The following is an 11,376-nucleotide window of genomic DNA, read 5'->3' on the forward strand; positions in this document are numbered from 1 at the left end:
TTTATTTTGTTGTAAAAATTATCTATGAAACGTAAAAAAAAAAAAAAAAAATTAACAAACTTTAATTAATAGAAGTTTTACACTTTTAACATCGATTTTTCATTAAATACTCACAGTCAAACATTAATTCTAAAAGAATTGAAAAAATTATAATTAATTAAGTTTCATTATTTTTTCATTACTATTAAAATTAATTTTAAAATTTCTCTTTCTAATTATTTAAAATTAATTAATAGACACTAAAACCAAAGGCTAAAGTGAGTACACAACTAGAAAAGTTGATATTAAAATGTAAATCTTGCAACTTAGAGACGAAATTGAAACAAAATCCAAAATTTAAGGACTAAAAGTGTAACATTTGGAAACATAAGAACTAGATTGAAATCAAACTCAAAGTTAAAACTTCAGGCCTCGTTTGGTAACTATTTTATTTTTTGTTTTTGATCTTTGAAATTAAGCCTATAGACCTCACTTACACCTCCAAATTTCTTCATTTGTTATCTATTTGTTATCTATTTTTAACAAACGGTTTAAAAAATCAAACTAACTTTTGAAACTAAAAAAAGTAGTTTTTAAAAACTTGCTGTTGTGTTTAAAATTTGGTTAAGAATTCAACTATTATACTTGAAAAAGATGCAAAACATACTAAAAAAATGGAAAAGAAATAGACTAAATTAAAAAAAACAAAAACAAAAACGGGACCTAAAAAATAACATTTTAAAATTTAAAGACCAATTAAAAACTAAACTTAGAATTTAAAGATCAAAAAGCTTTTTCCCCTCAAATATCTTTTAAAAATACTTATTGTTATCGATATTAAATTAATATTTTAATCAATAATTTTATATAAACCGACTTCAATATTTCTATCGACATTTTAAACCTTGAGCGGGAATTATTAGACATTGGTTAAAATCTAGAAATGCACCACGCTACAAACGGACAACATGGTTGAACTTGAATCTACTTCACCCCTTCTCTCTCTCTCCAACTCTTTCACACAGCCCTTTGTCTCTTATGGTTGACCAATACCTCCCCCACTCGCTTTTCTCGCGCGTGTGTCTCAATCCACCGCCTCTTTTCCTTTTGCCCTTCTGAACTTGTCACGCTCACTCTTCTGGGTTTCTCTCATTCTCTCCAAAAGAAACAATAGAAAAAAAAGGCTCCATCCCCCTAAAAACCCATCTTCTCTTTTCTCCTCTTTCTTCTTCAAACTCCTCTGTTTTGGGGTTTCCTTTGTTCATCCTTCTATTTCAAATGCTTTCTTTTGGGTGAAATAAGGGCTTCAAATTTTAAATTTACACAAGCGGTGAGGACTCAGTTTGGTGAGTTTTCAATATTTTATTGATTATTTTCTTTCTCATTATTTTTCTGTCGCTACTTTGGCCTTTGCCTGGAGCTATTGTCATTTTATTATCGGTAAAAGTGGTCGGTTCTGTTGTTTGTGACACTTCCTTTTGCTATTGCTGTTGCTACTTCTACTTTTGCAAATCTGGGTACGAGAGTTTTGGGGGTTTATTTGTTTTTGCATTGTTGGAGTTATACTGATTTTGGAATTCGAAGGGTATGGTTTGAGTTTTAGTATTTTGATCTGTGGAATGTCAAAAGTGGTTTTTGGAGAAACCCCATTTGAAAAATGGCTCGGATTCGACATCAAATCTTTCAAAATGATGGGTTTTTGAGTTACCCTCCTCCTTTGGGTACTTCTTCTTCAACCCCTTTTGATGGAATTTACAATAAGGAACCAACTCCACCAGCAGTGTCATCTCCAACCTCGTCTGGTACGAGGATAAGTCCAGCAGTTCTTTTTATCATAGTTATTTTGGCTGTTTTGTTTTTCATCTCTGGTCTGCTTCATCTTCTTGTTAGATTCCTTATAAAACACCCATCTTCTTCAGCTTCCTCTCAATCTAACAGAAACCCAGAACTTTCTCCTTCTGATGCACTTCAGAGACAGCTGCAGCAGCTCTTCCATCTTCATGATTCTGGTTTAGATCAAGCTTTTATAGATGCACTTCCTGTTTTTCAGTATAAAGAAATTGTGGGTCTCAAGGAGCCATTTGATTGTGCTGTTTGTTTGTGTGAGTTTTCTGAGAAAGACCAACTCAGATTACTTCCTATGTGCAGCCATGCTTTCCATGTCAATTGTATAGACACTTGGCTCCTGTCGAATTCGACATGTCCTCTTTGTCGAGGAACTCTTTTCAATCCTGGTTTTTCGATTGAAAATCCGATGTATGATTTCGACGATCTTGGAGAAGAAGATGAATGTGCTGGTAATGCAGACCACAGGTTACCTAATTGTCAGAAAACAATGGAAATTCAAGAGGTAGTGAATGAGAAGGGGGTTTTTCCAGTGAGATTAGGGAAATTCAGGAGGATGGATGTGGCGGAGGCTGTAGAGACTGAAGTTGGTGAGACCAGTAGTAGTAATTTGGATGCTAGGAGATGTTATTCGATGGGGTCGTATCAATATGTTGTTATAGATGCTGACCTCAGAATTGCCTTGTCTAAAGCTCGACGAGAGGGTGATAATAAACAGCCCTCGAAAGAGACGGAATCAAACAGCATCTCTCCAATCCAAGCAGATTTGGATGGAAAGAAGCTTAGTAGTGTAGCTAAAGGAGAGAGTTATTCTGTTTCGAAGATCTGGCTTTGGTCTAAAAAGGGGAAGTTCTCAAGTTCTACTGAACCGCAGATAGGTATGCCTTCTTCTCTAAATACAGACTTGCCATGGTTGAGGCAAACACAAGGGCCATGATAAAAATGGCCTCAAAACTGTTTTTTTTCTCTTTTTTTGAGTTGAAAATGATCCTTATTAATGTTTGTTGTATCTATTTAGATTTTTGTCTATGAAATTTCCTTGGTGCTAATTTGTGAGTTATTGACTATTACAAAAGTGTTAGCATCCATAATCCAGTAGTCCATCCTCCTACCGTTGAAACCAGAAATCACATCCTTTTCTTCTGAACTATTTTCGACTTTTCGGACGATGTGAATATAGGATTTCTAGAATAGGAAGAGCAGTGATGTCTTGAATGATGATACAATAAACATGATTCGAAGAAAGTTGGAGCAGTCGATATGAACTCCGCTAGTGTGGTAGATCTCTTGATTCATTCATTTTGATGTTTGTATTTGAAGGCCTACAAAGATCATAATACCTGTTCTTTTTCTTTTTCTTTGTACGTTTCGTTTTAATTTTTTCCATCGATATTTCCATGTCTCTATAATTTATTGTACAAACACATCTCATCATTCAATCACTTTTGTTTCAGATTCTGAAATTTGTACATATTGGGTTTTTTTTTTTTTTTTTTTCTTTATTTTGGGTTATTTCAAATCTCCAAAGAACTTTCTTGTAACATTTGCATATTTAGAGGTTTGTTAAAATCTTCCAAAACAGAGGAGGAGAAGGCTCCAAAAGCACTTTGTCTCTCACTGCCCTGCCCTTAGCATTATCATCTGTCTAAGATGTGCCAATGAGTGGACCATGTCCTTTTACTTTTTTCATAGCTTTTGAAGCACTTTCCCTTTCTCTCTTTCGCTCTCATATATTTTTTTATGTTGATTGGAAGAAGCTTTTCTTTTATGAGGCCCCTCTTGCTTTGAAAAATAATGTGGTTTTGAAGGGGATAGGGAGAGTGGTGGTGGGATCCATAAAAGTTTTGAGGTTTGATAGAATGATTATGCATCACTCTTGTGAATGTAAGAAGCTTTTTTTTTTTTTTTCCCTCCAACAACATGGGTTTCGAGGATTCCAATTAGAGGTCTTATTGATCGAAAGTATATGATTAAACCAGTTAAGCATTTGTCTTATTGATTGAAGGTATATGCCTAAACTGATTGTTTTAAAAAGTTCTCTCGGGAGTGTGCCTAGGCTCAAGGCGCAAGTCTGGTGCCTTATCTTGAAAAGGCGAGGCTCACAAAATAAGCCTTGGAGCTTTTTCATATTTTTTAAAAATAGTAATAATTATGATTTTTCCTTGTTAACTTGAAAAAAAAAATCAAATTTACTAACCCTAAATGCAAACTTCTTGTGTTTAGTGTCTTTCGTATTTCCACTTTAGCTATGCTTTTTCTTACTTATGTAGTACTTTTATATATAATGCACATAAAAAAAACACGTTTTTTTTGTGCCTTGTGCTTAAGTCTCATATGATTATTGCACCTTAAACTCTAAAATATACAGCCTAAACTAGTTTGAGCAATGCTCTGAGTTTGTTATGAAATAGGTTTGTTATTCAAAAAGTGGGTGTTTATTAGTATTAGGAGTAAATGGGGTCCTATTTCTTTTTCTATGTTTCCCATGTGAAGATGTTGATATAACTAAATACATATTCATGTAGTTAATTGAATGCCAACACACACACACTCTCTCTTTCTTTCTCTCTGTCTTAAATGTGATTAGTTGAGCTATACCTTGAGGTGTCTAATTTTGAATGGGTGAAAAAGTCAGCTGAGTTTGAATTTGTCCTTTTTCTTGACACCTTTTTTCCCTTAATAATTATTTTGCATTAAAAAACTTAGGGCTGTTTAACAATAATTTTAGAAAAAACCTTTGAGTTCTTATCAATTAAGTTAAAGATTGGTGGGGAAAAGGAAATTGAAAATAAAATTAGTATATTTGATAGATGTTGGAAAAGTAGATTTGGTCTTGTTGGATTACATTATTAAAGGTAGGAGAAAAGGTGGGATTAGTGTGAACCAAGTGACTTGGGTGAAAAAGGGGTATATATAAATTGTATTTCATTCCTAAAGTCATAAAATAAGTATTTAAGAATGGTAGAAATCTATGAAATAAAATAATATATGTCAAGTATGAAATGGAAGAATATGTAATATCGTAAGACTAGATTTGTTTTTAATTTTTTTCCTTGCAAAATGGGTTTATATTTATGAAACATACATAATCTTTTTCATTGACATTAACTAGTTGTCAAGCTCATTCATTTTTGGCTCGAAATTAGAATAGGCTGATTTGTTTGGATTTTAGAGTTGTAAGATGTTACATTGCATTTTTTTTTTTTTGGATGAAGGTGATAATCTATTGCAAAAGGAGAATCTATTAGCTTAACGTCAAGATACAAATAATGCAAAATAAAAGTACAAGAGTTAGAGCTCACAAATAAAACAAACAAGCATAGCAAAGAAGCAGATGTAAAAGACAAGCTCACAGCTCGTGCTAGATGCAACCAATGAAAACACATCATAAAAAAATTGAAAAATCAAAAGGGTCTTAGAGGTCTACCAAAAGTTTAGATTCAATAGCCACATTGCGACAAATTACCACCAAAGGAGAAACATCATCTTGAGTGAATAACACTGGAGGATCAGTCGCATGAATGGACCCAAAAGTAGAACCATAAGCTCCCACCCTTGAATCACTTTTAGCAACTTTAAAAATCACCCCTTCAGAAAGACTTGGCCCCTTAACAAGGGTAAGGACCGAACCAACACCAGAGGGAGCTGGGGGTGCTGAAGAGGAGCACCCCTCAAGTTTTCCAATCCAACACTATTAACATAATGACCAAAAGTACCATGCTGCACATACTTGTGCGACCTCCGTACATTGTTATTAAATAATAAAGATTTTTCAAGAAGTTTATTTATTATTTAAAAAGTTTCTTGGAAGACAGTTTAGGGCTTTGGATCTTACACCACTTTGTCCAAGACCAATTTGTAGCCCTTGGATCTTTCACATTGATTAAGGAAAAATTAGAGCTATTGGATCCTTTACATCTATCAAGGACAATTTGGAGCCATTGAATTTACTTGATTATCAAGTTTCTTTTGGCTATAAATAGGTGGAGACCCATAGTTGATAAACCATTCCAAAATCTCCAACAAGTGAACAAAATGTGCGAGAGAAAAATAGAGAGTTTCTTCTTATAAGAGAGCTTGAAATTCCTCTGTAAGAAAGAATGTTTGTAACTTCTATTTTATATTGTGGAATTCTTTTATCCTTACTCATGATTTTTACCCAAATTTGTTTAGGGGTTTCTTCACGTAAAATCACTGTGTGTTATTCTTTCCTTTCTTCTTCTTCATCATTATTATTTTCAATCTAATTTAGCTGCGATTTTACTCTATTTGGTCACCAATCATTTTTCCGCACCAAGTGGTATCAGAGTAAGGTTTAATTTTGAGTGTGAATATTTACTTATTGTATGCTTTGTGGTTGTCACTAATAAGTGGATCCTCCACATCAAAAAATAAGTTAGATATTTTACACTTGAATTAAAAGGCACGATCGATGATTGTTTATAGTTCATGATAGGATGTAATGGTGGCAAAGTTCGAGATTGAGAAGTTCAACGAAACTAATTTCTCGTTATGGAAGTTGAAGATGAAGGTTTTCTTGAGAAAAGATAATTTTTTGTAGTCATTGATGAAAGGCCAATGGAGATTGCTGATGATAACAAGTGGAACGAGATGGATGGGAATGCTATTGCAAATATTCATCTAACATTGATAGATAATGTACAAGCATTGAGGAGAAGAAAATCACATAGGAGATTTGGGTTCATCTCACCAAATTTACGAAGCCAAATCACTTCACAACAAGATTTTTCTTAAGAGGAAGTTGTATACTTTTTAGGTGTTAAGAGTCCACGTCAATGACGGAGCACATGAACATGATGCATACTCTATTTTCTCAATTCACATCGTTTGGTTCTGAAATAGAATCAAATAAACGTGCTAAACTTCTACTTTGAAGTTTTCCTGATTCATATATTTAACTTATCATCAATTTGACAAATAATGTTCACATTGATTGGCTAAGCTTTGATGATCTTACACTTTTTGTACTAGAAGAGGAAAATCGATGCAAGAACAAATAAGATAAGTTGGTAAATTCATAAGAAGCAGAAGCACTGGCGATACAGGAGGCAGGTCAGTAGAACGTGGCTCAAGTGAGAGTTAAAATCAAGGAAGGTCAAAATCAAGAAATAAGAAGAACATGAAGTGCTATAATTGTGGAAAAAAGGGACATTTGAAGAAATGTTATCAAAATTTAAACAAGAAAGATTCCAATTTGTAGGGAAATGTAGCAAACACCCTAAATGAAAGTGGTTCCTTGTCTTATGAAGTAGTGACAGCTATAGAAGGGAAAAAAAGAACTACTAAAGTATGGTTCTTCGACTCAAGAGCCACTTATCACATGACTTCTCGTCGAGAATGGTTCCATCATTATGAGCCTATCTCTGGAGGATTTGTGTTTAGTTGTGATGATCATGCCTTGAAGATCGTTCATATTAGAACTATTAAGTCGAAGTTCCATGATAATATAGTTTGCATGAGTGCAACATGTAGAAAGCTTGAAAAAGAACTTACTGTCATTAGGTCAACTTGAAGATCTTGATAGCAAAGTTGTAATTGAGAATGGAATCATGAAGGTGATTTGAGGTGCACTTATACTTATTGTTGAAATGCGCACTTCGAACAACCAAGTACGAGGATCTCGCTGAAATGTCTTGAATCGTATTAAGCATATTTATTTATTTGTAGTTATTTACAATTATGACCCTAGGGTTTAGATTAGTGCGCTATATAAACTCTCTAACCTTAGAGGCATTGGTTATGATGTAATTTCTAAAAACATTCTCTCTAATAATATTGTTCTCCCTCTGCCCGTGGACGTAGCTAACACACTGTTAGTGAACCACGTATATCTGTGTGTCGATCTTCTCTATCTCTACGTTCCTTTTTCTGTTCTTTAATTGTCAATTTCGTAACACATATGAAGGAAGAAAAGGTGAATGCAAACTTGTACATGCTGAGGAAGAAACTTTGCAAAAAGGAGAAGCATCAGTTGCTTCAAGTAGTCCATGTGAAAAGCTCTCATAAAAAACTTGGACATGTGTCTGAACAAAATTCTTGCAGAGTGGAATCTACTCGTAGGGCTAACTAAGGTGTCTCTTCCCTTTTGTGAGCATTATGTTACAAGTAAGCAACACAAATTAAAGTTCAACACATCAAAATCTAGAAGTAAAGTGATTCTAGAAATGGTTCATTCTAATGTATGGCAAGCACCAATTACATTTTTGGGAGGGATAAGGTACTTTGTAACCTTCATAGATGATTACTCCAAAAGGTGTTGGGTGTATCCTATCAAGAAGAAGACATGTGTGGTCAGTCTTCAAAGTATTCAAAACGCAAGTAGAACTCCAATCTGACAAGAAGATTAATTGTTTGCAAACAGATAATGGAGGAGAATATACAAGCAACGAGTTGGTAGAATTCTGTAATCAAGAAGACATTAAAAGGTGAATCACTACGGGTTATACTCCTTAGCAAAATGGAGCAGCAGAGCAGAGGAATAGAACCTCGTTCGAGAAAATAAGTGCAATGCAGAGCTACAAGCCTAAAGAAGACTTTCTGGGTAGAAGCAGTCAGTATCGCTTGTTATATTGCGAATTGTACTCAATAAAATGCAATTGAGTTGAAGACATCAATGCAAATCTGGACTGACAAGCCAACTAATTATTTGAACCTCAATATATTCAGAAGTCTAGTGTACAATGCCCAAGAAACTACAAAGTCAAATCCAAAATCCAGGAGATGTCTACTATTGGGGAATGTTGATGGTGTGAAGGGATATCGTCTGTGGGATCCTACTGCCCACAAGGTTATCATCAATGGGGATGCAATAATAAGTAGTAAATGATAGTACTGTAAATGAAAGCTCGAACAAATTGGATCTTCCACATTAAGGATAAATTGGAGCCATTAGATTCTTTACATTTATCAAGTCCAATTTGGACCCATTAGATTTTCTTGGTGACCAAGTTTCTTTGGGCTATTAATAGATGCGGATTCGGTGTTGCCAAACCATTTCAAAAGCTCCATCAAGTGAACAAAGTGTGTGAGAGAAAAATAGAGAGAATTTCTTCTTATAAGAGAGCTTGATATTTCTCAATAAGAAAGAAGGTTTGTAACTTTTATATTATATAGTGGAATTCTCCTATCTTTGCCCGTACTTTTTACCCTATTTGTTTAGAAGTCTTCCATATAAAATCATTGTGTGTCACTCCCCTTTCTTCTTCATCATTATTATTCTCAATCTAATTTAGTTGTGATCTTACCCTATTTGGTCATCAATTATTATCACTATTATTCTCAATCTAGCTACGATTTTACTTTATTTGGTCACCAATCATTTTTTCACAACAATTGCATACTTATTACTTGTAAGTCTTAGGGTTATATGTTAAAAAGGATCTATCAATTAGAAAAAGAAAAAGAAAAACTTTCTTTGTTGAAAAATGTTCAATCTGACCTTTTTAGATAATCTTATAGTTTCTAGATACTTGATATTTTTTTTTTTTTTTTTTGAAAATTTTCCCAAACAAATAGATTCATATTAATGAAACGTGCACATTTTCTTCCTTAGCATTAACCAATCGTGAACTTAACAATTTTTTCAACCAACTATAATTTTTTGGGATTAGAGTTTTAGGATATTATAAAGAAAAAAGGAACTTTTAAACCAATATGACCATTTTCTGAAATTCTTCAAATAATAGATACACAATTTCTTTCTTTCTTTCTTTCTTTGAAAAAAAAAAAAAAAAAACTCAAAAAATTGGTTCATATTATTCAAACAAGCATTTTTTTTCTTTTCATAACGAGTTTTTTTAACCACGTATTTGAACTGAGTCAAGTTTAAAAAAAGAGAGATAGAGGGATCAAAAACCGTAGACTCCGTGAGGTTGCGAATGATCCGAACCAGGTTCTTACTATATGTAGTGACAACCAAAGCTATATGGAGGAAATTCATTATATGTACGATATACCTATTGTTCCTCCACCAGCTCCTAGACGTAGAGGACCTGTTCGGGAATAGGATGAGTTTGATGAGGTTGCACATAATATGGAAGAGTTGCCCCCTATGATGCAGACGCAGAGTCAAACTGATTATGTTAGTCCGATGATGATGATGCCAGCATTTGGTTCAGAACATTATGACTCAAAGGCTGGTCCTTCGTCTTCATACGTGCATGGACATGGTCGGGGTCGTGGAGAGCATAATGAATATTTATATTATAAAGCGCCTGCAGAGGTACCAGAGCAACATCAAAAGAACCCGAGCAATCTCAAGTTCGAAATCGACGACGACAACCAGCTCGAAATCGACAACGTCTACCTTGTGGGACACATTGATTTTTGTAATTATTTTTATATAAAATGTGATATTTAATTTACATTTTTTTATTTTTATGAGATATATTTTTTTAATTTATTCTTTTTATATATTATGAATATTAATTATTTTAATATAGAAGCTTTTAAATGTCATTGACATAAATAATAACATCAGATAGTCTAAATCTAAAAAGTTAGGTAAAAAAAACTTCAAAATCAACACTCAAAACTTTCACATGAAAGTCTATAAATAAGACTTTATTATTGATATAAAGAACAGAAATTTTAATCCCAGTAGTGAGGTCAATAGTTTAAAAAGATTTTACAATAATGATCTTGAATTTCTTTTGTACATTTGGTACCAAGATTTTGATGAAGTTTTTTTTCTTTTTTCTTTTTTAAATTATAAATAATAATAATTTTTTAGAATTTTTTTTATAACATGAAAAATTAAAAAAAAAAAAAAAGAAAGGAAGGAAGAAAGAAAGAAGTGGAATGTGTAATAATTAAAAAAAGAAAAAAAAAAAGAAATTTGTACGGATATCTCGCTCTCGCTCTTTAAATCTCATTCTCTCAAACTATCGCTCTCTCAAAATCTCTCTCTCTTAAAATCTCGCTCTCTCTCTTACTCTTTCCTCTTCGTTCTCTCCCCAATACAAAATTATTTTTAACACATCAAATAATTATGAGTGTTATGAGGAAGGTCTTCGGAATGAGAAAGATCTTTCGTTCTCTCCACATCAAAATAATTATGTGGAAGGTCTCCAAGAATGATAATTAAGGCAGACTCAATAATAATGTTAGGGCAAGGTTCCGAAGGGGTTCAAAGTTCGACATTCAAATGTAAAGTAAAAGGGGAAGTCGAGGGTTCAAAATTTGACCTAATCTAGGATCAAATTTTTTAACCCTCGACTTATTTAAAAAAAATATATATATTATTTTTAACACAAATAGTTTGAAAAGCATATATTTTCCTAAAATAGTTTCTAAAAGGACAAATATTCTTTTAATTTTTATTCCTCTTAAAACACTAAATCCCAAAAAAATTAAATAGATTCATTTCAAGCATGTGGGTAAAAAAAAAAAAAAAAAAACTAGAGTTTGTTCACTTTCAAATTACTTTTACAGGCCAATGTAATAGTTTGAAGACATTTTAAACATAAACTCTACAAATTTAAGCAATAAAGCATAAAATAGTTAGATTCACTTTTGAGAAAATAATAATAA

General features: G+C 33.0%; 1 protein-coding gene across 2 annotated transcripts; it reads left to right on the forward strand.

The window, feature by feature from the left end:
• The first annotated feature begins 1,085 nt into the window (after nucleotides 1-1,085).
• Nucleotides 1,086-7,133, forward strand: LOC120080045 (RING-H2 finger protein ATL46). Of its 2 annotated transcripts, none has more exons than XM_039034586.1 (2): nucleotides 1,086-2,702; nucleotides 6,271-7,133. In XM_039034586.1, exons 1-2 carry the CDS (start codon nucleotides 1,637-1,639, stop codon nucleotides 6,285-6,287), a joined length of 1,083 nt encoding a protein of 360 aa, XP_038890514.1. In that variant the 5' UTR covers nucleotides 1,086-1,636; the 3' UTR covers nucleotides 6,288-7,133. The 2 variants fall into 2 exon arrangements, with proteins under 2 accessions (XP_038890514.1, XP_038890513.1); XM_039034585.1 differs by having other exon boundaries at nucleotides 6,281-7,132.
• Nucleotides 7,134-11,376: the final 4,243 nt, after the last annotated feature.

The sequence above is a fragment of the Benincasa hispida genome, chromosome 6 (genome assembly GCF_009727055.1).
Source record: "Benincasa hispida cultivar B227 chromosome 6, ASM972705v1, whole genome shotgun sequence".
In the NCBI taxonomy this organism is placed as follows: domain Eukaryota; kingdom Viridiplantae; phylum Streptophyta; class Magnoliopsida; order Cucurbitales; family Cucurbitaceae; genus Benincasa; species Benincasa hispida.

Bases quoted from the DNA above. Each gene is read 5' to 3' on its own strand.
- LOC120080045 (XM_039034585.1), top strand. From the start codon at position 1,637: ATGGCTCGGATTCGACATCAAATCTTTCAAAATGATGGGTTTTTGAGT. The intron at 2,703-6,280 runs GTATGCCTTCTT...AGTTCATGATAG, and splicing joins TTCTACTGAACCGCAGATAG to GATGTAATGGTGGCAAAGTT.